General features: G+C 40.8%; 3 protein-coding genes across 4 annotated transcripts; all 3 read left to right on the top strand.

Moving 5' to 3' along the window:
* Positions 1–7,500: 7,500 nt before the first annotated feature.
* On the top strand, positions 7,501–17,711 carry LOC129595599 (1,25-dihydroxyvitamin D(3) 24-hydroxylase, mitochondrial-like). Its single transcript, XM_055492655.1, has 9 exons — positions 7,501–8,270; positions 11,164–11,357; positions 11,828–12,031; positions 12,203–12,363; positions 14,247–14,416; positions 14,695–14,773; positions 15,103–15,280; positions 15,363–15,406; positions 16,652–17,711. The coding sequence occupies exons 1-9, from the start codon at positions 7,843–7,845 to the stop codon at positions 16,778–16,780; spliced, it is 1,587 nt and encodes a 528-aa protein (XP_055348630.1). The 5' UTR covers positions 7,501–7,842; the 3' UTR covers positions 16,781–17,711.
* Positions 17,712–18,841: 1,130 nt separating this feature from the next.
* On the top strand, positions 18,842–19,868 carry LOC129595586 (39S ribosomal protein L49, mitochondrial-like). The gene is given in 2 exon segments (XM_055492638.1): positions 18,842–19,424; positions 19,427–19,868. Coding segments are annotated over 2 exon segments (585 nt in total). The 5' UTR covers positions 18,842–19,036; the 3' UTR covers positions 19,624–19,868.
* Positions 19,869–20,247: 379 nt separating this feature from the next.
* Positions 20,248–23,847, top strand: LOC129595585 (cathepsin B-like). 2 transcript variants are annotated; one of them, XM_055492636.1, is made up of 8 exons: positions 20,248–20,475; positions 20,548–20,663; positions 20,747–20,777; positions 21,112–21,318; positions 22,179–22,294; positions 22,443–22,672; positions 23,084–23,200; positions 23,437–23,847. In XM_055492636.1, the coding sequence occupies exons 2-8, from the start codon at positions 20,548–20,550 to the stop codon at positions 23,634–23,636; spliced, it is 1,017 nt and encodes a 338-aa protein (XP_055348611.1). In that variant the 5' UTR covers positions 20,248–20,475; the 3' UTR covers positions 23,637–23,847. The 2 variants fall into 2 exon arrangements, with proteins under 2 accessions (XP_055348611.1, XP_055348612.1); XM_055492637.1 differs by lacking the exon at positions 22,179–22,294 and adding an exon at positions 21,714–21,823 and having other exon boundaries at positions 20,249–20,475.
* Positions 23,848–25,279: the final 1,432 nt, after the last annotated feature.

Here is a 25,279-nt window from a genome sequence, read left to right on the forward strand (position 1 = left end):
GCTGTCGCATTAATTGAGAACTGGATTTTCGCGGAACACTTCATTGTGCGAGCACACACGTGGCACGTGCGTACTTACGTGGGTTCGCTGGAGCGCAAAGGACGCGCGTAGAAATCCGGCTAGACAAGGCGCTCGGGAGCGGCTGGTGGCAGTGATGTGCACGCAGCGTGGCTTCATTCATAAATCGCCACCACGTTGTCGGGCGCGGTAGCTGCTGTTGTCTGCGGCTGCCACACATACACACGGCCGCGGTAAATTACGGTACATTAGTTAATCCAGCGATGTGTGGATCCCGTTTGGCACTGGCAGTACCCCAAACACCACCATAATTATTGCCCGGTGTTTTTGTAATTTTACCGCTTAATGCGCTGCAGACGCATCTTCCGTTGCGCTTCAATAAGTCTGTACGCAGTTTTTTTCCGACTATCTGCAATAATATGCTTGTAATTGCTCCTGCTGTCTCGTCTGGACATTATATAAATATTTTTATATCGTCTGATAAAATGATATCCAATTTTTTACTGCATAATTATACTCTCCGTGCAAAGTTTTAGGATTACTGAAATGTGCAATGCCGAAAACTCTACCTCACAAATAATTCAACGTGAAAGTTAAGCTCTAACATGATTTACTGAAAATTGATTGCATACCGTATGTAATATATATATGTCTGTTATTTTAATTTACGTATGTAACATACGTAAATTAAAATAGCAGACATATATGTCGTCAAAATGCGTGTTATGAAAAACAGATTCCTAGTATCCACTAATCAAAAATTTTCAGCGTATGTGCTATATATGTATGCACACTGTACTGTGGTCTGCTTTTGATGCCAAAATAAAACTCCTATTTGCTGGATTTATCAACGGAGGGATTAAAACATTGCAGCTCATTTTCACTTGGATTATCCCTCAATTTACTATTTGGTGCACGCTTTCGAATATACAGCCAGTTAGGGAAGTATGTATTTTAGAAATTGCAGCTTGCGCAGAATTATCAGAATCCAGCAGTCAATTGTACGTCATATGGTGCGACGACGCGTTTCGAAAAGTATCTACAGTAGACAAATGGGCTCCTACCCAAATTACCTGGTATCGCTGGTGAAACCTGCCGCTGATTAATCTTATAAATGAAATTCTTCCAAACCTGTTAACGGCGTTTGGAAAGCGTCGCGGCCAAATCGCGGCTTGATTTTCTCAAAGTCATTGCGGACAGACGTAACATGCCCTCCCCTTCAACATTTCCGTCCAGGGTCCGACCGGTGAATAAGCGGTCTGTCGGTGACCTTAAAGTGCTGGGAAGGGCAGAAATTGGAGATAACCTGCTGAGCCACTTATGTGCTTGAATGATATTATAAGAATAATATTTTAATTTCTAAAAATAAAGAAAGTTGCTTGGTTTAAAGCAATTCCAAAAATATTTTGTGACTCAATAATTTTTTTGTTATAAAAGTTGGGTGTGTAACTGAATTTTTGTTATATCCAAAGGTCACCTTGGGATCGTTTCATACAAGACAGCGCATTTTATACTTATGTGTCAAGTGGTGCGGTTATTTTGCGGCCACGTTTCGCGGTTATTTGCTGATCTTTCACCAGATGATTACGTAATAACCCAGTGAACTGGAATGTGTTTTTCACCGGAAATGATGATCACTCCGTTTAGTCTGCTGCTGTGGTAGTGATTTATTGCCACGCTCAAAGTACACAGAAAAGATTCCCAACACACTTTTCGGTACACGTGCCAGATAGAAAACTACTGTAAACCGAAAAAACTGTCCAAACCCGTGAATTTCCTTGTTTTTCCCAAAAAGAAAACGTCATTTTCTTACGTTTGAAAAACTATATCGTTCAAAGAATTTTATTTTAGCGAAAGATTAAAAGTATAAGTAAATACGACGGCTTTCATGCGGTGGATATAAAACGGTAAATGCAGAATGTGACATTAAAAATTTAAAAATTCTGGAATGAATTAACCCGTATTGGAAGCATAATTATCGATGTGCTGGAGAAATTGCACATTCAGTGTTTACTCATCGCTTAATCATGATGCGCCGGTCGTCCAAAAAATTTTAAAGTAAAATCACCCATAAATTATAACTGTTAACTGGCATCGTTTCTCGGAAATTTTTAAGTCGACGTGTACTTAAGCCACACAGTTGTATGGAAGCCGCAGATTTAGCGATAGACCGGAACTGTGTCATGCCACCTGGATGTCAGACAAGGTGCACACCACCGGCGCATCTACCGGCTAACCGAATAACAAACAATTAACACCGCGACGCATCCTTAAGCGATAATTACCTATGCCACAGGTTGTTTACCATTACATAATCGTTGACATGCATCGTTTCTTCTACTAATCCACTGCGCCAACTACATGGAACCATTCGCCGTCTGTGTTCTGCAAACAAAAACCTGAGCGATTCTTAAGTAGTATTGATTTTGTATATACTGTACTAAATTGTACTTGCTTACACGACACGTAAACACTGCATTATACAGGCAGTAAATAGCCTTTCCGGTGTGCTATCAAATTTTACTAAATAGCAGGAAAAAGCAAACAGCTGTGGGTTTGATTTAATTAATCGAGAGCTAATTAGAAATATTACTATTCGGTTCGCGATTGTAATGACTTTAATGCGAGTACTAACCATGGTAAGCGCAGCCTAAATCCTGCAATATAAAATTAGGCAATAGGTGTGCAATTTTAATCTTGGGTCCTAATTAACAGCTGTTAGTGGACGTAGTATGATTATCGCGCCCGTTGCTAATAAAAATTCTTTAAGCACCGGCAGTGCATTTTAATTCTGTGGTTACAATTCCTAGCGCAAATATTTAATTTTAAGAGTAGCTATTACCTTGCAACTCCTGATATATATGCAATAAAATTTTATTAATTTGAAGTAGGTTTAATTTAGTAAAATTAAAGCAAATACGATAAACTGAAGAGCGGAAAAAGATTAATATTTAAATAATTAAATAGTTAATTCAGCAAAAAAAATGAATGGGCGTAAGGAAGTGGCGTGCATGGCGGGTTTATTTTCCTGGTAACGGTCACATGCAGAAAAATCGTTTCAACTGGGAAAATCCAGGCCATGCACTGTGTGAAATGTACAGTACGTGTATGAGTATGGAAATGAATGAGCAACCGCACCCACCGTGCATCGTCGGCACAGCATTTTTTCGTTTGAAGTATATTTTCTGGAAAATACATCGAGCAAGATTGACCGCTACGTTAGTGTTGGAATCGTCCTGGCAAACAACACTTCAGCAAAATTACCAGGATGCTGATTTGTAAAGCAGCTCTGACGTCGACACCATGTGCAGCGTGCACGCGCGGCAACAATGCCGCCGCGGCTGACAACAAAAGATGGTCATCGTAAAAACAGATGACGATGGGGTGGAAATATTTTATTGTAGACAAATTCTTAACTGGTCAAGTTCATGCTATGCCAGCAATTTTCAAAATACACGGACTGCTTTTTAACCAACGTGACTGTCTGCATACATATGTTGTATATGTATCTGTATAATGTGATAGACGCATGATGGCTTGCGCAAAGTGTCCAGAATTTCCTAGGCATATCGTAGTGTACGGGCTTCTTATGACTTGTGTTTGTTGATGATTTGTGCACTGAGCTATTAATTAGCAAATCTATGAAGTTATAATAATTTTTCCGTCGAACTTTTTCTTTATGTTTAATAATTGTAGTTGCATTTGTGTAACATTACGAAGAAAATCACTTGAGAATTCCAGGCACTCTGTTAAGTCTCAAGAACGATTTTCAAGCAATTAATTTACGAAGAAAAATACTTTGGGAACGTATAGCTAAGAACTTCGCCTATTGATTTTTTTGTAACAGCATGTCAGCATCATTATATCGCAAATTTACTGCTGTAGGTATTATATAAACACTTTTCTTTTAAGTCTCGTTTTAATCTCTTGCTGACATTTGCTTGGGATTTTAATTATTGTAATTTTATAGTATTGCAAATCCCGCAAACCCAGTTACAAATAGATGAATTATCGGGCATCATCCTCTTCAGTTATGTTTGGGCAGAGATATCTCGTGAATGCTGCATGCATGGCACACGGCTTTACCAATCTGCAGCATCTAAAAAAACGCCAATGAAGCTGGACACTTCCGGTGTCAAGAGCGCCTTTATTTGGTTAACCGGTATGAATCCGCAATGGCCGCCTTGACTAGACTGCCGTCACAATAGTCGACGCCAGCTGAGTAACGCGCTACGCTGTTCATTCATCCGCCGTACGATATTTATGTACACATACGCTACGCTGTACGCGTGATGCGTTGACAGTTCCCGAAATGTGCCGACTGTGTGCTGTACATGTGTGTGTGTTTGTGTGAAGTGGCTATTTTTGCAACAAAAAATTTTGGGTTTGTCCACTTATCGCATGGCTGGTTACTCTGGGTTCATTGATGAGTCCGCTAAAATGCGCGTCAAAGATGTATCATGGCTCTTATACCTGTCAAGAATAGCAACATTGTCGCGCGCAGGCCAACTACGGAAGATGATGCAAAATGTGGCAACAATGTGGCGATTTCCGCGTTGCATCAGGTGAACATCCAAAAAGTGTCGCGGGCGGCGGCGGCGTCGTCTTGAGCCGTGTACAACGGGCCAATGGCTCATAGCGGTTTTGGCGGGATGACGCGCCGGTTTAGATAATGAGTAAGACGCGACAGAATCAATATTTTACATTTACTCATGGCGGGAAATTATTTTTAATTTTTAACTTGACACATTTAATTTGTTCGTAATTTTCTGATTCACTTCCTCGATGTCACCGTGTCAGTATATACATGAATGTCATAAGCTTGTGATTCACATACGTTAAATGGACGCGTCTCATTATCGGATAGAATCACAGTTTCATGCAACCAAATGAAATTGGCGAGATATTATTTTCTCACCGGAAATTAACTGACCACTTAAAAAACAATTTAACACTGATTAAACTTGCTACAAGAAGCACACTATCATTTTCCCCTTTATTAATGTTTTCAATTAAATGGCATTTGGCTGCTTATTTAGCAAAATATACCTAAAAAATGCGCGGCGACGATCAGTAACGGATATTTAAATTTAAAAAAATTGTACACAAATTCTGAGACTCTTTCTTCGGTTATAGACGGTTTCGGTGAACATATCATTCAAATATTGCGTAGAATTAAGCAAATACCGGTACGGTGACGTAGATTTCCTAGGCAGATAAAAACCGGGAAGGACTGTGTCCTGCTATTGTCGATAAGAAATGATACATAAGTTAATTTTATTTACCGATCATGTTGTCAGAGATTGGCTAAGGCGATCATCCCAACATGACCGATAAGTGCGCATTTGTTTTCTGTCTTTAGATACTGCTTTATTAACATGCCGACATTTTACCGGAAATTCTTAAACGTGACCGCCAGCCAGCGGCAGAGGCACGATGACGACAGTGCCGCCGTTTTTATCGTGTTGTACCGTTGTTGTCCGTTTACGGAGAAAATCGTCTATCGTACATTTCCACAATCATGACAGACAGTAATCATAGGCAAAGATGTGAGACACACCCGTTTTGTAAATATCCTTGTTCTGTCTTTTTATTTTTTATTTACGTATTTTTCCTTCTAGATCAATTTGTACTACCGTTATTTACCTTCTTTTGTCTGCGTTACCTTTCGAAAATAATTGCTTCTTTGTACGTAGTCGTTCAGAAACCATTTAAGAATTGTTATTATAAATAGCTCTTATTCATAAGAGCAATAAGTACATAAGAAATAAGTATGAAATCACCATAATAATTTGCAGAACAATTTTTGCGGCCCACTTTTGCGTTCGCACTTGACTTGCATAACAGACAATAATCTGACACTCGCAACTCTTCAGTTTAAAAACAGCTATATCACTTTACCATTTACTGGGATGATTTCTCGAAAAATCCGATAAACAAAAAAACATTATATAGTCAATGAGCCGATGGTTTCCGGTAAAACGTTCAGTGCAACGAGAAAAAACCTTAACCCACTTTAAAACGCCTGTTCGACAAATTTATGAACAGTGCGCGTACGGTGTAAACACTTCCGGTTGTTCTAATTTGGCGCCCTTCGCCCAACCTGCAATTGTCAAGAGCGGTCTAATATATAACTCTCAACAACAACATCGCACATATGGAAAAGAAATGGATTCGCTGAAAACCACCACGTACACGCTGCACGCTTTTACGTAAGCCGGCAACGCGTACCAGTAGCACACAGATCCGCGCAAATCAACAAAGCCATCATGCCGGTAGCAGCACGCCGGTGGAGAATCGTGTTAGATAACCATGATCAATGTCTTCCGCTAAAGTAATACTCACATTTTATTAGAATTTTAAAAAAATTGCGCAACTGGATTTGCTGTACACTTTTGCGATTTTTTGAAAGGTGACGTAGTGAATTTTAATGTGTAAATAAGTACACGATTTTTCTGCTGGTTTTAGGCTTCAGAATTGGTTTGTGGTTGACTAATGCTAAGGATTTTTGTATGTATTTGTTGTGGGTTGCATCCGGGTATTTTTATGGAAAATTGCCGATTGATCAGCATGTTGTACGTAGCAAACGGCTTTTGTGAGTAATACGCAAATCAGGTTTACGCCAATGTTTAATATTTAATAATACGTGTGTTGTACCGAGAATATTCCGTTATGCCTGCTGGTTCCGTTCTGGAACATTCACTAAAAAATGCGGCATCACCTGTGGCGCGAATTAGAACTTCCCTGTACTGTGGCGCTGGTTACACTATTTCACACGAATTTTTTCGAGAATTTTCCCGTTCTGTTTCTGAAATGCATAAACAGGATAAACAATCAATATGGGCATTACTATTGATTCATGAATAATCACGATAAAAGTAGGTATTAGCGGCTTTTAACAACCCGTCGAAATTAATGTTTGCATCGAACTGTTTTCACGTCATTATTCGTCCGTCCAAGCTCGAAAAAGCACCATACTGTATGGTTTTGCTGTGACTACGAGTGTTTCTTTTTAAGTGCGTAAAATGAAACCGGTTTATTAGTGGTCAGCAGATGTTGGCGCATGGAATCAAGATCAGTGAAAGAGAAAAAGTTTAGCAGGATACAAGGAGTGCAGCTGATCATCTCAGCTCAAGTGGACAGCCGATCACGGTTGGAAAGTGACACGAGACCAGTTTTCCTCCGCTGCTAAGCGGCGAAAAAACCAGATCACCCATGCAAGAGAATATCAGCGAAAAAACGACACAATCACGAAAAAATTAATTCACTTTCCAATCCCGCGATTGGCCATTGGCTGCACAGGGCCAGACAGGAATGCGAGGCGTCGAATACACCAAGCACGGTCGAGCCGCTCATTGGTTGGCGCTGGCTGGGAGTGTGGCGGACCGCCCCACTCGCGCGGCAGCGTACTACAGACCACACGGTTGAATCTATCGGCATTACGCAGCAGGCAGTGTACCGTAATAAATTATGATACGCACGGTCTGGGCTGATTCGGTGATAAAAATGCCCGCAGACCGGCTATAAAACCATCTTCTGTGTTTCGTTCTCCATCGCATCTGATCACCCGGTTGTGGCTGTTAAAAGACGAGAAAACTTTTTTTCTTCAGCCCAAACTCGTGGCGATATTTGGCGAGTGAGAGGAGAACCTGCACAGAGAGATCTAATCGAGTGTGTGCTGATCGTTTGTTTCACGGGATATTTCATTGTGTGTGGATTTATCCGCTTGCGCAACCGCATATCTGGCTTTTGTGCACCCTCGATCTACACACTGGAACAGACAGAGCCGCGAACCGTCGAGCAGCACACAGAGAGCGAGAGAGAATGATGACCACACGACCAGCACTGTCGCTGGCCCGACTCTGCCCGCATGCCGCCGCCGCGGCTGCGGCCCGTATGCCGAACGCCAGCCTGGCGATGCTGGATGGCAGTACGGCGGAGATGAGCGTCAACACCACCCGCGGCTACGAAGAGATCCCGGCGCCCCGCGGCTGGCCCGTCATCGGGACGGGCTTGTCGGCCGTGTGGAACGGCGTCATCACGCGTCTGCACGAGTACATTGATATGCGCTACCGCCAGCTGGGACCCATCTACCGCGAGAAACTCGGCAACATCGACGCCGTCTTCCTCTTCGACCCCAAGGACGTGCAGACCGTCTTCAGGCGCGAGGGCAAACATCCCAACCATTTCATCCCCGAAGCCTGGACCATGCATCGGGATATCACGCAGAAACCCCGTGGATTGTTTTTCATGTAAGTGCTGCTTCGCGCGGACGGAGTTTGCGTTCGCTGTTCAAGCACCGTAGCTGGAAAAATTCCGAACGATATTTTTTGAATCTAATTTTAAAATAATTTTTTATATTTTTTTAAAACAGTAAGTTTGCTCGGAGTATTCGGCATTTTAAAAAAATCTAAACAACGGAATTTATCGTGCGTGAGGGACAGGGACCTGCCGTACTGTAATTAGGGGCAATGTTGAGAGCTTTTTTGAAAGTCGTGTGTTGTTCTGCTGGGAACGCGGCTTAACGCATGTTTTAATCTGTGCGCTTAGCGGAAAAAGAGCAGCAAAAAACGTGATCAGCCGCTCAGCAATCGAGATTCTGCTATCTTGATCAGCCGGTTAATCGAGTTAAGAGGTTTTTGGTTATTGATGAGCGGTAGAGAGTGGATTCAGCCAGCTCACGATGGCAATCTCACACGACTTGATCGAGTTTTTTCTCTTCTCCCTCGGCATTCGGTTCGGCTATTGCATACTCGCATGCCGGAGATTTCCTTAAGAATTAAAACACTAACTAAATAAATAATTTTACCTAGGAGGCCATTCTTTTACATCAATTTAATTTTTTTAAAAATTTTATCCATCTTATTTTCCACAGTAGTTTTCCAATCAGGCAGAAACATTATTTTCCCCAGCAAAACTAAAAGGTTAGCGAATATTTTTTTTATTTTTATATTTATTTTTTAACCGACTGTTTTGAAAATGCTGCGCGTTTATCACAGAAATCAGCAAACAAAATCCAAGCCTAAAAGTCACTTTGATGTGTTCGGGAATTTTTGGTGTGCAGCAAAAACAGCTGATGGGAATTTGTTTGTTGGGTCGGGTACGACGTGTTAGCATGCCGGCAATGCGGGCACCAAGTTCCATCATACATGTGATACATGGGAAAGCCTCTATGCTGGACTTGGCGACGCGCAGTCAAATTCCAGTTGGAAGGCAACCTGTTGCGAGTTGCTACTTGCGGCTGATAGTAATCTACTGGCTATGCATTAGTGGCGTGCGCGCACCACATTTACGGTAGCAATTCATTTAAATAATGGACCTTGTTATCAGCGTTTGGAATTTGACCGCACTCGTATTATATCTGGGCCAATACAATGCAACAGCAAAAAAATGTTTGTGTTTCTTTGCCTGTAGAAAAAATGAAACTGTACACGAGATGATGATACGTTGTGCGTAATAATGTTTAATGATTTTATTTATAAGAAATCGCTCATTGTGGGCCTGCTTAAGCAAAGTCAGTCAAGGTGGAAAATACAATTTTTCTTTTTTATTAATTAACAACTTACATGAATGTATTTCTTGAAGTATATTCAATGAAAATTTTTGTTTTGTCAAATGAATAAGCAAAATCAACAAAAGTGAATAAATAAGGTATTGAAAATGCCAAGAATTTAAAATATCACAAAATTGTACGGTTTCGGCTGCGGAAACGCTGAAAGATAACTGCTGCATTAATCTGGCAAAGAAATGTCGTAAAAATCATTATTATAATTGCATTATTTACTGTAATTACGCTTTGTAGCCGGATGTGCGTAAATAACTGGGTGGGGCCGTTCTCATCAGTGTGCTCAATATATAAAAATGTAATTTGTGAAAGGGGGTTTTGTAAGCGTGAAGGGCATATGCAGTGGTTGGGTATAATCAAGGTTTTTCCATTCCATTAGTAAAATGTATTTTCAATAGGAATATTCTGTTATGCCGGGACGCGGCTGGTCAACCGCGTGTACAATATATGCATACTTTTGGCTGGTCCCTAGGAAAACACTGCGTATACTGTTATATCACTACAAAGCACCACAGTGATTATTATTTCCAGATCATTATACGGCACATCAAGCAAAAAAGATGAGTCTGTAATTATTTTTGTCTGAGCGGCGCCCGCGGCGCGAAGATGAGCAAAAGTCGCTCGAAAGTGAATGGGTAGAACAGAGTGCCAGAAAACATGCACACCATGGCGAAGGACGTGTAAGAATAAATTAGATAATTTCAGCCGTTTAATTTCCCGTATTAGATGAGTTGTCCATGCAATACACAAGCAGACAGGTGCGGATTTAATTATATGAGGATAAAGAGAATAGACAGAGAGTGAAAAAACACCCTTTGATGGTCATTGTGACGTGTTGACAAATATAAAGTATAGCTGACATTGGGCCTCCTTTGTGGACTGCGGTGTAGCGTACACGGCGGGGCAAAGGCAGACAATGTCATTGCGGTTGCGGCATCGGTTAACCCGGTTGTGAGTCCTTTTGTTCTTCTGGTTTCCCCTTATGCCACTAATGTGTCGTGTGGACGCATTCAGGTGTCCATCAAAGTTTTTAAATTATGATCTTGTTTACCGTCATACTACGCGCTCTTTTGATATGGAATTTCGCTGAAAAGCGGTTTATAATTTATAATGAAATGTTATTATCTGTCGCACGATAAAAACTGAAATTATTTCGGATGGCATGTAGTAAGAGAAGATTCAAAAAAAAGATATGTATTTGGCATAATTTATGTTTGCTATATGGCTATGTTCGCAAGCCGTGTGCACATCTTAGCAGTTTGAGCCATCACGCTACGATCTTCCATAGTTTTTTCGGATATCAGTACGCGAGACTATGATAAGCTTTGGTGCATGCGTAAAACTGTCGAGCAGTAGCTTGTTTACGAAAAGCATAAACTTACTGTTTTAACAAATAAATTTTACCAATAAATTGTTCCGAAATAATTTGTAATCGCCCTGGAAATTTAATTTTGCTCTAATGTTAGAGTGCCGTCATTTTTAGCCGGCGTAATGACAATTTAAAATACGTTTGTTTTTGGTAAGGATTTTCCTTGCGTTATTGTGAGTTACACACACATAATATGTGGCACTTTTTGCAGGGACGGCGAGCATTGGCAGAGCCGGAGGCGTGTCATGAATCAGCTGTTACTGCATCCGAAAGTGGTCCCCCAGTATGCTGACCGCATCAACGATACCGTCGACGATCTCATCGCCCGCTGGTCCACCATTAAGAAAGGTCACGACAATGTCGTGGACAAGGTGGAAGTGGAGATGTTCAACTGGTCCATTGAGTGTAAGAGCCGTACATCTTAACGCTATGGCGTGAAAAAAATTTTCCGAGCTGATAAATGATAATCAAAAGGAAAATATACGGCCGCCGGCGTGCGTAACAGTGTCGAAGAGAACTCTCTCTGTTTCTTTAACTCTCGCTTGCTGCGGCGCTGTCATAGCGGCCATTTCCGTCTTGCTTTCGCTTTCCACCGCGCTGACAGAGCCGTCGACAAGGAGGGAAAGTTAATCGAATGCGAAACTCACCAAAAAGAGTTCCGCATCTGCTTTGTTGAGCAAAAAAAGATGTAATGGCGTACAAACTGCGCCAGGCGTTGGATGACCGCAAATCTACCGCTTAATTACTTAACCAACGAACTCGCTGATCAATGAAAGCCGTCAGCTGTTGTAGATGAAAGAAGCATAGAATTAATAAAAATTCGTTATAAAATATACCTTGTGGAAAATGAGTATTAAAATTTGAATTTTTTGCAGGCATTGGCACGGTGATATTTGATCAGCGGATGGGCTGCTTAAGCGAGAACCGTCCGAATGATATTCAGCAGTTCGTCCGTTCCATACAGGAGATTTTCCGCACAACGATGATCCTCACCATGATTCCTCCGAAAATTGCGAAATTCCTACGTTTACCTGTCTGGAAACGATTCCTGCATTCGATGGATTTATCTCTAGCAATTGGTAAAGACCAAAGCAAATCCCAATCCACGGTGAAATAAAATAAAATAGGGGACAGGGCAATTATTTCAGCGAAACAGGTTGCGAAAATACCACCATCGAACTATGCAACGATAAATATTAATTATAAATATTTTGTGGAAAATAAATAATATTTTTATCGTTTATTCGCAGCCCGAAAATATATTTCGATGAGCATTGAGCGTGTGATGGCGCGGATGGATGCCGGCGAGAATGTCAATGATTTCTGCTCGGGTATTCTGGCGCATAAGGACTTTGATCTCGATGAGGTTGTCCGGTTAACCACTGATCTCTTCGCTGGCGCAGCTGATACGGTAAGAGTCTAAACGGAAAGATTATTTACTCGTATTCAAGTATTTGTCAGTAAATGATTAGTGACGCTTTTTGTCCTGTCAATGGGGGTGCACTTGAACATGCTGCGGCGCTGTATATAGCCGGATGGTGAAAATTGCCGCCGCGCGGCGGTAATTGTTATTTGGTTTTTTCGCTATTGAGACAATTCAGCAAAAGTAGAGCGACAGATGTCGATGGGTGAAACACACTCCGCCGGAGAGCCGTAATTAATTGTTGTTTGTGGTCGGCCTTATGGCTTCAATTAGGCGGTTTACTCAAACTACACCACTACAATCGGCACAGACACGTGCCGCCGCCGCACTCACAAATTTAGGCGTTTTTGTTGCTGGAAAAACCCGCATTAAATATCTGACAGATTCTTTAAAAAACTAGTAACATTAAAATTTTTTAATCATAAATTCCAGAAAAATAAAATAGTTTTTTTTTAAATAAATAGCTTTAAAATAATTACCAATAAATATCCATTAGTTTTTATATGGCACCAAATTCCCTATGACTTGAAAAAGTTTATCGTTAAATCGGCCATAAAATCAGTTTACTTTCAGTATATTTACTAGCTATAAATTCTTAAAAATGCAACCAAAATTTAGGAGAAAATATAAATGTGTCAAAGGTCCGCGTAAGAAGATGACCTTTAACCAAACTATCCCGCGTTAATCGATTTGGCTAGAGAACTGGACAGATGTTGTCGAAAACGGAATTCCCGGTAGCGGTGTGGTGCACGCGTCTGCAGTGCACTCGTCACTGGAAAATTATAGCAAAACCATGTGTTTCATCATTGCTTTGGACCGGCAGAACCGTACCTTACACCTTTCCGCCCTGAGTGTTACGCGCACCGCATGCACCTGGGCGGTTGGTACTCTAAAGATCACCGGTCTAATTTCATTCCACTGCCCGGTTAAGCAAAGGGGAAAATAATTTATCAGCTTTCGATACACACTGCACTAGTGTTTTTCTCTTCGCTCTCTGCCCGCCTAATCATTCTTCACTGATCTGACATTGAAAAAGTGAAAGTCGTGATCTGTAGAGCGAGATCTCCATCGCATATATCGGTAATCGATTATAACGGCGAAAAGCAAACTGGTTTTCCCCGGCTTATTGCGTAGGCGCTCGCCGGTTTCTGAAATATTTTGATCCAAATAAAATACCGTTGGTTAAATTGGAAAATGAATAAAATAAATGGAAAATAAAAGAAATTTAACTTTGAAAAAAATGAAAGAGCTATACAAAAAATTAAAAAAATTTAAAATAACTAGCGTTTTTTAATATTTTTATAGAGGTTAAAAATAAAATAAATTGTATAAAAATTCGGTTGATAAATTCAAAATTATATTTTATTTCTGGAGTGATAATTAGTAACATAACTTTCCTGGGCGTCAATGGCGGTGTTTTCTGAGAAAACTTGTTAGGCTATTGTGTCCTGGCGAGTCCTTAATAAGCACCGCAAGAATTCCCATAGTGCAATGGAAAGGACATGTGAGGACAGATGACGATGCGTGACACAATTGATCTGCCTGATTACAAATCGCTAATTAGCGCCAGACAATAGCGTCCTCATCGTGACATCATATTGTATCCCTACAAAAGTGGTGGCGCGTGTCGGCGGCGGCGTTGTATGTGTCCCGACAGAGAGAAAAAGCGCTGTTTGATGATAGACTGTGTATACTGCGTCTAGTCACGCTAGACACAGTGCGTTGTTGTGTCTACACAGGGTTAAAGTAGCCGCTTGTGATGATATTATGTAGAGCAAATTAACAGCTCACTGGCTAATTATAATGCGGGAGAAACAAGTGTATAATATCGTGCATGCGTGCGCTGGTGTAACGTTGGATGCGTTCAACAGGTGTCCAACGCCATGGCTTGGGCGTTGTATCTCATCAGTCAAAATCCCGCGGTACAGGAGAAGATTTATCATGAAGTCAGCCAGATTGTACCCGTCACCGGACAGAGCATCACGCCCGAGATGCTCAAACAGATGAAATATGTCCAGGCCGTTATGAAGGAGACTTTAAGGTAATAATTACGCGTCCAGCATTTTCCACCGGTTGATACACTACAAATAAATATAATACAAAGCAGAATTATATTCCTGATGTTTGAAAACTCTTATTATATAAATATGTACTATAAATATAATTACAAATGATTTTTATATCGGCTGGCCAAGAATAAAAAAATCCGAATTCTACTATTTGAATTTGTTAATAATATCCGGATTATTTTATTGCGATCAAAAATGCCGTATCGGTTAACGCATTGCGTTGGATTTTAAAATTTGCTTTGCTTGTTAGATTGTACCCGGTGGCACCGTTTCATACCCGGTATCTGGACGAAGATATCACCATCAAGGGCTACAACATTCCAGCTAACGTAAGAATTATCCACAAACAGTAAATTAATCATATTTGCCGTTCCGTATTTCGGAAACTCGCTTATGGCCGATCTCGTATTGATAGCCATCTGTTGTGCGATTATGTAACCGGTAGCGCCACGCTGTCTGGCCCTACTTGTAATAGACTTGTCGATTAAGATGATCATACATTCTTCAGACAAAAATAAATCACAAATTTGACGTAACATTAATACTGCGCAAATTTATAAAGATGAATAATTCGCGACTTTATCTAGTTCATTTATAAATACTCGCAATCGCTGGCTGATGTAAATAAATTAATAAATGATTTTTTTTCATTGTACAGACGCTGATAATGATGGGAACGTATTCCATGGGACGTGATGAGAAGAATTTCGAACGCGCCAGCGAATTCATTCCCGAACGCTGGTTCCGTGATCGCAGCGATCCCGATGACCGGGAGAATAATCTTGTCGCTAATTACGCCACCATGCCCTTTGCTTTTGGTCCCAGATGTTGTGTTGGTAAGAATTATTTTATAATTATTTTATTCCAATTAATTGAAGCCTTTGAAATTCTAAAGATATTAATGAGAGTTTTCTGCAGGTCGTCGACTAGCGGAAACGGAAATGCATATGCTTCTTGCAAAGGTGAGTCAGCGTAATTAATTTCCTTATTGAAAAGCATAGGAATAAATGGCCAGAATAAAAATAAATTAATTGTACAAATATTTTTTTAATTTTTTAAATAATTGAAGATAAAGTAAGCCGCAGTGGCATAATATTTTGCGCAATTACTTACGTAATTCTCTGCAAGAAGATGTCAAGATGAAGATCTTTTTTAGCTTTTAACTAGTCAAGCCGGCCACTCGCGCAACACCGCTGGGAGAGAATTGTATTTTTGTATGGATTATAAATTCGATCAAAACACATTTAAAACACATTTAAAATCCTGTTTTACTACTTGACAATTCAACAGGCCGCTCATCATTGACAATTTTCGAAAAATGATTTCATAAAAAATCATCCCACTGTGCTGCATACTGCGGTGTGGAATTACATACGAGGTTTTGAGGGTGTTAATCGGTGTTAAGAAAAATACCATTTCCAAATTGGTGAAAACGTTTCTGTCGCACTAATTTCCCGCACAGCAACAATAGCGCCGATCAGGTGATCGTTTTGCCGTTATGCCAGTCATGCGAGCATAGTTTAAGCGTAACAACGCCGCAGACTTGTCGCGTATATATTTAATCAGTATAATTATGCCGCTATGTAGGTCAGCGCTATTGTTATTAGGGAATAATTACCGTGTGCAATCGGCCGATGATGGCATTGTTGGTGCAAAATTCTCTCCTAATTGCAATTGATCCAATTACTTTCTCCAGCCGTGATGTGACATCGGTTGCAGTGTTCTTGTCACTGACAAAGAGACAACGCAGCTAATTGACAGTAGTGTTTTCTATCGGCGTAATTTTACGTTTCGAGGTCAACAAAATCATCTGTCAAAAAATTAATGCGATGAGTGGTCGTTTTTTTTAAAACAGGGTAATTAATTGTCGACTAAATCTTGTCAGCGCACATTTTTTCGCTTTGCAGACGTTTGTTTAAAAAAAATCGGCTATATATGTCTTGCGGTTGCATATAGAACATTTTACAGAATTTTTTCAGCATTATTTTGTTTTTTGCTTATCCTGCGAAGCAAATTAAATTATTATACATTTCTTTTAATTTCAAAATTCATTCCAGATTTTTGATAACTAATTTTGGTAGTAATTAAAAATTAAATTTGAATACTTCAGGTCATAAAAAATTTGTTCCATTTTTCTCTTTTATATGGCCATGCAGCTGCTGTACTGCGCTTGTATGCAGAGATTAATAATTTTTTTTATTTTTCAGTTAGTGCAAAAGTTTAAAATAGAATACGCCAGCGACAAACCGGTGGATATCGACTTGCGCATGATCACCGCGCCCAAACAGTCCATCAAATTGCGCTTCATCGAACGCCAACCGCAGCCTAGCGTGTAAAATTTATATATGCGCGTATGCACAGACATCGCGATATCGTACCAACGGGAACTCCATAGCCGAAAGTACCTGCGAAAAAAACGATAATCCTAAAAACCCATATAAATTGGATACGCGGATCTCAGCCGAAACAGAGTGCGCCTCGTTGGATTTGTTGGGTGGTGTTTTTTTATACATAATGCAGCAGTGTTCTCGCCTCATTCCTCCTCGATTCAGCGATCTCCCCCGAATATATATATTTGATCACAGCGATATTTTTTATATCTCTCTCTTTCTCAAATTCCCCCGTCATTTCTCCCGCCGGCAACTGCAAATGACCTCGTGTGGCAAGTGGCCATTTTTTGATCATTCTGCCTGTACGAATCTCTCCAGGAATTCCGAGTCGCATTCGGCGCGATTCATCTGTATCTGACCCTTTCCGGCTTTGTATGTGGCATTCTTCCTGGTGTTTTCGGAAACGGAAACACTCTCTTTTTGTTTACTATGGGATAGACTATGGTCTTGCTGTATTTATGCCTTATTTATTTATTTTTTTTTGTTAAATTTTCTCCGGTTGTGATTCGCCCAGACATTCGGCCGCGGCGTGAGAATAATTTTACCGGGTTCAGTCCGGGGGAATTTGTTCGACTTCATGCCTGATTCGGAATGCTGAATGAGTGATGCAATGGTCGAGAAAAAAATGGGTTTTTATGATTGTACACTGTTAAATTACAGTTTTCAGAGATCTATTATTGATTTACAATTAGTTTTGATTTGTTGTTGGATTTTTCTGGAGAAATTTATTTTTATTGTGTGCACCCGCGTGTCCATGCGGTTTGTCGTAATTTGTCTGGTTTGTGTTGGGCAACGGTGGTCCGTTTTTGTACTTGTCGCTGTTTTTTTGCCTGTAATTTTTGCTTGTGCATGATGCTGGAAGCAAATAAACATTTGAAAAATCTATATGCGACCGGTTTTGAATGTAATTATTAAATACGTAAGTCCGCAAAATAAATTATACACCCCACAGATATCCAAGCCCCGGTTGCTACACGTACTGTTCAAAATAATTTTTTTGCAAACTTCTTGTATCTATAGTTGCTTTCATAAATATTTCGTTTGAGTAAAATGTAAACTACGTTCTACTGACGATCTTAACAAAGTTTATGATTTCAACAAAGTACGTGATCGCCACATAGTGCACCGGAAGTGTGATTTTTGAACTTGGTAAACCGATCGTTGTTAATCCCCATTTCATTATTCCAGTTACCAAAGACTTATTTACTGAAATCTTATGCAAGGATATTTGTGAAAGTGACTTTTTCTTAATGCCGGCCTTTCCCCAGCTTAATGTTTCCGTTAAAATAAGCAATATTATAATATCATTATGTATTGACGATGACAAAAATAAGTTATGTACTGTGACCTCGTACTATGTAATATATCGCATACGAGATATTTCAACAGATACATTTTTATTACAAGGCAAAACATGAGCGAATAAGTATAGAAGTATCGAAAAAAACAAAACGGAGTATCAGTAAAGCATACCTAGCTAAACTTAGCACTCACTCTACAGCCAACGTACTGCATCTTCATTTTGAAAGCCGAATCAAGCCGAAATATCTATATTTAACAATAAAATACAGTTCTGGCAGTCGGCACTCGGAAGACATGCAAAATATTACAGTATCTTCAATCCTGGATTCTTGCAGTCGTATAGAAGTATAGATATTAATTTCTGCGCCGGCACAGAATCCCGGAAATTTGGGTTTTAATTATTTTAATTCCTTATGCACTCCACAAAATCTAGCAGCGACATAACTTTGCACACATAAAGTACAATGTATACTTACTGTACGTATTTTTTTGTTAGTTCTGTCTGAATCTGGGTATATTCACTTTTGCAAAATTGTTAACTGTTACATTTTGCAAACTTTGCAGCGTCGAAGTGCAAATTGGTATAAGTACTTGTACATGGGTTCTTCTTCTACATGACGCTTTTATCTACCACCGGAAGCGAAAACCCAAAACACTAGCGCCCCGTGGAGGAAGCCCATTCAGCAGTTCTAGTGGATTTGTCATTTGAGTTCAAATTTCTTTCTGACTATTTTCAATTTTCATTTTTCACGGTCAGTTTTTCGATTTCTTTTTCTCTTCTGCTGGTTTAATTGTTTTGTTCTATTGGCAATCCGAAAAGTTGTAGAAAAAAGCACTATTACTACCACGCGCAAACAGCAATCGTGCAATCTGTACAAGGCAGAGCACAGCTTGGCCAGGATGATCCGTGTGTTAAAAACCAGCGTGCTGCTAGCTACCAACACCACCCGTCGCGTCCCGGTGCGCGGCGTCAACTACAAATGGGAACCCCAGTACGAGTTCATACCGAAACTGCGAGTCCAGCGCAAGTACAAGGAACGTTTCGCCCCGGAGCCCCTGGACACGGAGGAGACGTACACGGACGTGGTGGAATCCGCCGAGGACTTCAAGTACGTCCTGCCCTACCTCCCGCGCGACACCATCCCCCCACTGCCCGCCGAAACCCTGACCAACTACCCCACCCCCTCGGGATTCATTCCGCCGCTGCCCCAGCCCCCGGCCCTCCCGTACTTCATCGGGCGGACCGTGTACCACAACCTCCCGGTGTACAGTTTCGCCACGGATCCCTCCAGGTTTTTACGCGGATAAAGTACGTCGAGGGCGACATTTGGAAGTTCCAGCAGGATCTGGTGGATTTTCTGCGGGACAGGCTGCCCGAGTATGAGGGCTTCATTGCCACCAAGGTGGATGAGGCGGCGCGGCAGGTGTGGGTGAAAGGGGATATTGTCGGTCCTGTGAAGGAATTTTTACTGGAAAGCGGATTTTGAGGGTGCCAGCTGTGGGTAATAGGCTAGGCTCACCACGCCACCAGATGCTGTTTTTGTACGATACTTTGATGTACGATATTTTAATGGAAGAGAAATCTTATTGCTGTAAGAACAGTAAGATCAGTGTTGTTAGAAACCATTAAAATTTTGCATAATATGAGATTGCAGGTTACGTTTCATCGATGATAAAATGATAAAGTTTACCACGAAAAATGATGCGAAAACAGAAGATTATAAAAACTTGAACGTATTAGCGCGACCATGCTTTTCCCTGTAGCAAATAGCTGCATCACTTCGGTACGGAGATTTTACCGTAAAACAGTTAAACTAGGAAAGATTCAACGACCGGGCAAAATTGATTTCCCGAAGCTTCTCGGATTGAAGTTTACGTCCGTGCCGGTCCATCCTAGGCTGACATAACAAGAATAAACACAATAAATTTATCAGACGACTTCCCCGGGCGAGTGATAAGATACGAGCGCGTCTCTGGAGTTCAAAACCCAGCGCTCGTAATCACATGCATAACCGTACCGCACACGGTGCGTTCCCTGTTCGACCCATTGACCAAGTTGTGTGCTGTTGACGGAAAATCATGTGGCAATAATACACAGCTGTGCATTTTATCATTTTCTGCACGATTATGCACAGTTTGAAATATTTGTAATCAGATAGAAATTTGCTGGTTCAACGTCCGTGGGGAACATCACAAGGTCTGATTCATATTTAAGGAATTCTGCGCCCGGCAGACGTCTTTCAGTCGGCGTTGCCCGCGCGAAAACAAGTCTGCAGTATTTATTGCGTTAGAAATCTCTGGATGCTCGGTGCAGGTGGTTTGGACGCGACACGTTCACGGTTGGTTTTTGAGATTGTCCTTTGTTGTCCTTGAACGATCCTGGTGGAAACTGATGGGGGTTTGGTTTGCAGATGAAGGTTTTAGTTGTTCTGGTCGTTTTAGCCGTGGCCTGCAGTGGCGCACTGGCCCGCAGGAAGGCGGTGAAGAAACTGCCTCATCATCAGCCATTTTCAGCTGATTTGATTAGGTGAGGCCGTGAGGGCGTTTTTCCATTCGCTTGGATTTGTTTCTTGCGGTTCATGAATTCAACGAGGTTTTTATTATTTACAGTTACATCAATGAGCTGAACACCACATGGCGAGTAAGTGATAAAATTCAGTATAGTCATGAAATTATTTTTTTAAAAATGATGATGTATTTATGATTAGTAAATAAAATTTGTTGACAGCAGTGCTGACAAACTATTGTGAATTCATTTAATTTGATAATTATAATAATAATTAATTAAAATATTTAAATAATAAAATTTAATTTTTTTAATAACATTTTTATGAAAACTGGAAATTCATATCTTCTGCAAAATTTTATGCAGGAATAGTTGGTGTGAATAATGTAATAAAAATATTTAGGTTAACAATTTTTTAACGGTTGTTATTTAGACGATGGAATATGGATGACAGTGCCGTTTGTTTTAGGCTGGCCGCAGCTACATGGACCATCTGCCGTTGCACCAAGTGAAGCGCATGTGCGGTACCATTCTGGGCGGACCCCGTCCCCCGGTGATGCTGCACGCCAAGAACGGCTACAAGGATCTGCCCAAGGACTTCGACGCCCGCACGCAGTGGCCCAACTGCCCCACCATCCAGGAGGTGCGCGACCAGGGCGCCTGCGGATCCTGCTGGGTAAGCTTGCTTTTCTGCAGAATGACTTGGCAATTCGTGGTGCAGAAATATTGGATAAGCTGCGAAACAACAGGTTTTTCCGGAATTTTGTGGAAATATATAAGTACTTTTATTTCGTACTTCCAGATAAAGTACTTTTTAGCTTAATTTCCGGTTTTTTATGGTTCGAAGTGTGTAAAAGTATTGGGAAAAAATTACTGGGAGGTATTTGCATGATACAGTTAACATTTTTGTGGCGTGGGTTGAACCGGAAGTGACTAATCTTTTTACTGTGTAATTCTAACATTCCATCTCTCCGGCTGTTCTTTCGCTTTTCGTATTTTGTCATTTTCGCACGGTTAATTTTGACGGCTTTTAAAGCGTGCACGATGATAACGGCATGATTGCATTGAAAGGCGTTCGGTGCGGTGGAAGCCATGTCGGATCGCTACTGCATCCACTCTAACCTGCAGGAGCATGTGTCCGCTCAGGATCTCTTGACCTGCTGTGATGAGTGCGGATTTGGGTGAGGCCATGGCTTGGGCTTACTAACACTGCATGTCTGCGCTTTTGTTTTCTGTATGCATGTGCCAGCTGCTTCGCCTTCTCTGTTCCTTCTCTTTTTTCCGTTCAGGCTGAAAAACATAGCAAAGCTTCCGTTACATCGATTGGTAGTTGGTACTATTGCTTACTTTACCGTTTACGAATTATGTGTAGATTTTCGAGCTTTTATTACCACTTTTCGGAAATTTATTCAAGAATACAACGTCTGTTCACACAACTGTGATACACAGATATTTTCTCGATAATTTATTTTAAGAAATATTTATGAATACGTGTATTGTGTAACCCTGTCCATGTCCCTGGTTGTATGTCAACAGGCATTCGGTGCCACCGAAGCCATGTCCGACCGTATCTGTGTCCATTCCAAGGGGAAAATCAATGTTCATGTGTCGGCCATTGATTTGGTCACCTGTTGTCATCGATGCGGATTCGGGTACGTCGCTAATTATTAAACAGTCGTGTTATCGGTTAAAGGTATAATATATGTTTTCCCCGGCGATGTTCATTCTGCTGTTCGTTTGCGCAACGGAAACTCACGCATTTTGTGGACGTGAACGTAATTGCATTTTAATGTGTAACAGGTGTGACGGTGGTTTCCCCGGTTCCGCCTGGGACTACTGGGTGTCGGACGGTCTGGTGAGCGGTGGTAACTACAACAGCAACCAGGGCTGCCGACCCTACACGATCCAGTCATGCGAGCACCACATCAACGGCTCCCTGCCGCCCTGCGGACCCACCCAGGACACGCCGTCCTGCGATCAGAAGTGCGAGCAGAGCTTTAACGACACCTACAAGCACGATAAACATTTCGGTGAGAGGCTGGCGGTACAATAATTATGTTAGTACGTGCGAGTTGTTTTCGTTAAATTTATACGCAATTTGCGATTGTTTGACTTACAAAGCTCTCTTTTTTAGACGGCATAAATTACGTTAATATTTATAATAAAATAATATTTTTATAATACAAATATCTAAAAAGATTAGCAATTTTGTACGATTGATATTATTACAAAATCGGCATTCCGCGTGGGGTGGGTGTTTATAAGTTTTAACACAATAATTACGCAATAACAATTCAGGAGTAAAAAGTGAATGCCAGTTTCTTCAAAATGTATTATCTGTTCATTTAACGGCGCGCCGCTTTTCGTAGTCGGGTATTGTTATCCGGGGCTCGCAGCCACTGCTCTACCTTTGTCTTAATAATAGTGGTAATTGTTTGCAGGTGGTAAATCCTACTCAGTTAACTCGGATCCCACCCAGATCCAGATGGAAATCTTCACCAACGGCCCGGTGGAAGCCGCCTTCACCGTGTACGCTGACTTCCTCAGCTACAAATCAGGTACAGTGCAATCGCATGGAAAAGCGATAAATTCCGCTGCGGCATGGAGTAAAAGTGCTTTTATCAGGCAACCGCCATCGGAATAATCGAGAAGTACCGCAACACCACTACATAATAGTAAAATCGGAACTACTAACGTCAAAAAAAGTCGTAGAAAAAAATTAAAAAACTCTATATTAAGAAAATAAAAAAATCGATATATTTTCTTGGATTTTTATTAATATATATTGTTGCAGGTGTGTACCAGCACAAGAGCGGTGCGGAATTGGGCGGTCACGCCGTGAAGATCCTGGGTTGGGGTGAGGAAGACAGCACGCCCTACTGGTTGGTGGCCAATTCGTGGAATCCCGACTGGGGTGATAAGGGCTTTTTCAAGATCCTCCGCGGATCCGACCACTGCGGTATTGAGAGCGAAATCACCGCTGGATTACCTTAAATGATGCCAGTGCAGCACTGCAGCGTGATCTTAATGTTTCATCGAGAAATGGTTGTCAGTTTCGATATCGGCTTGTGATAGTGTTTTGTCTCTTTTACGGAATTCTTCTAACAATGTTTTTACTGCTTTCGGATCATGTCCGGAAGGTTTTTTAGTATCGCATGGTTTCTTAGTTTTATAAGTTTTCTGTCATTAAAACAAGCGAAAGAAATTGGAGGTGTTTGTTTGACAAGTGGGGTTGCTAACTTGCGTTAATGTGTATTCGCATTTTAATTTTCTTACGATACAGTTAATACAGATTAATCACCGGAACTAAAAACGATTATCAAGATTTATAAAGGGAGAAATAATACGGAGATGGAATGGGAATTGGAAAAGCCTTAAAAAATAATTCATGAAAATCATATACATATCTGTACACCGAACCAGACCCGGGATGTAGTCCGATTTGAACGGGGGTTAAATAGTATCATAATAATATCAGTACTGGTTGGGACAATCACGATTTTCAGCACTTGAAAATTATTGCTCACGTCGGCTATTAATCATGTACCGTAGTACACCTACATGTTACACAAGTTATCGGCAAATAGTAGATGTTGCAGTTAGCGCTGCACAATCGAAAATGCTTTGTTACCCACTGTTCGAAATTTTTATTCAGATTACTGCAGTCGTCCAAAAATATTGCGGGAACTGCCGACCAGATCAAATCAATTAATGGTGAAGCTCTGGAAAACTTAAGGATCGTCTAAACTCGATCTTACAAAAATTCTTCGACCTTAGCTTCCACTGAAAAATTCAGAAAACCATACAGTATATGCATGGGTTTACCGACCATAAACCTTGTACAGATTACCGGTTTACACCGGCACAGAGATACATTATCCGTGAAAGATAATATTATACTATTGCATTTTTGTACTAGCTTGTACACTACACTTAATTTTAATTTTGCATTGCACAGCGGTAACATTAAAATGTACATGCACGTAAGTTAACAAAAAGATTATAATGCGCGTAAAACAATTTGACAAAGAAACAACAACACACCACAAAAAAAATCAGCAATTCGAGTACGGTAGTAATGCCGATTGATAACTTTTGCGTAATACTTGTACTGATAACAGTACACAGTTAATTAATTGTGGTCTAAATAAATTATTTTGAATTTAAGTCAACACTTCTCCATTTATCTGTACGTACCGGTACGACTATAATTATGTATAATATGAGTATGTCGGAAGTGCACTGAAAAATATCTGATGGCGGCAGCTATTAGGGAAGCCTAATAGTCACCAAATCCCAACGTTAACGCGGTCTTTGCAACGGCTTCTATTAGCGTGTTCGCCGCTAAAAGAGAACCGAATCCAGCGCGACTGGTAAAATGACCTGTATACCTCGAGCTTGATGTGTATAACTTCCGACACTCTAAGCAACCCGACCTAGTTAAGGCAGTGAAATGGCTTATGGTCCCTTTGCTAAAAAAATGATTACCGAATGCATTAAGTATTAGCGTTTTAAAACATAAGCCTTCCGTATTTGAAAATGGCCGAAGTAATCGTTCACCGCAGTGACCACCGCGCACATTGACCCCACAATGGCTGGCAACATCAGCTGCCCAAAATTTTCACACGGCCACGAAA

The sequence above is a fragment of the Paramacrobiotus metropolitanus genome, unplaced genomic scaffold (genome assembly GCF_019649055.1).
Source record: "Paramacrobiotus metropolitanus isolate TYO unplaced genomic scaffold, Prichtersi_v1.0 Parri_scaffold0000080, whole genome shotgun sequence".
Lineage (NCBI taxonomy): Eukaryota > Metazoa > Tardigrada > Eutardigrada > Parachela > Macrobiotidae > Paramacrobiotus > Paramacrobiotus metropolitanus.

Bases quoted from the DNA above. Each gene is read 5' to 3' on its own strand.
- LOC129595599 (XM_055492655.1), top strand. From the start codon at position 7,843: ATGATGACCACACGACCAGCACTGTCGCTGGCCCGACTCTGCCCGCAT. The intron at 12,364-14,246 runs GTAAGAGTCTAA...TGCGTTCAACAG, and splicing joins TCGCTGGCGCAGCTGATACG to GTGTCCAACGCCATGGCTTG. The intron at 14,417-14,694 runs GTAATAATTACG...TTTGCTTGTTAG, and splicing joins GTTATGAAGGAGACTTTAAG to ATTGTACCCGGTGGCACCGT.
- LOC129595585 (XM_055492636.1), top strand. From the start codon at position 20,548: ATGAAGGTTTTAGTTGTTCTGGTCGTTTTAGCCGTGGCCTGCAGTGGC. The intron at 20,778-21,111 runs GTAAGTGATAAA...CGTTTGTTTTAG, and splicing joins AGCTGAACACCACATGGCGA to GCTGGCCGCAGCTACATGGA. The intron at 21,319-22,178 runs GTAAGCTTGCTT...GTATGTCAACAG, and splicing joins GCGCCTGCGGATCCTGCTGG to GCATTCGGTGCCACCGAAGC.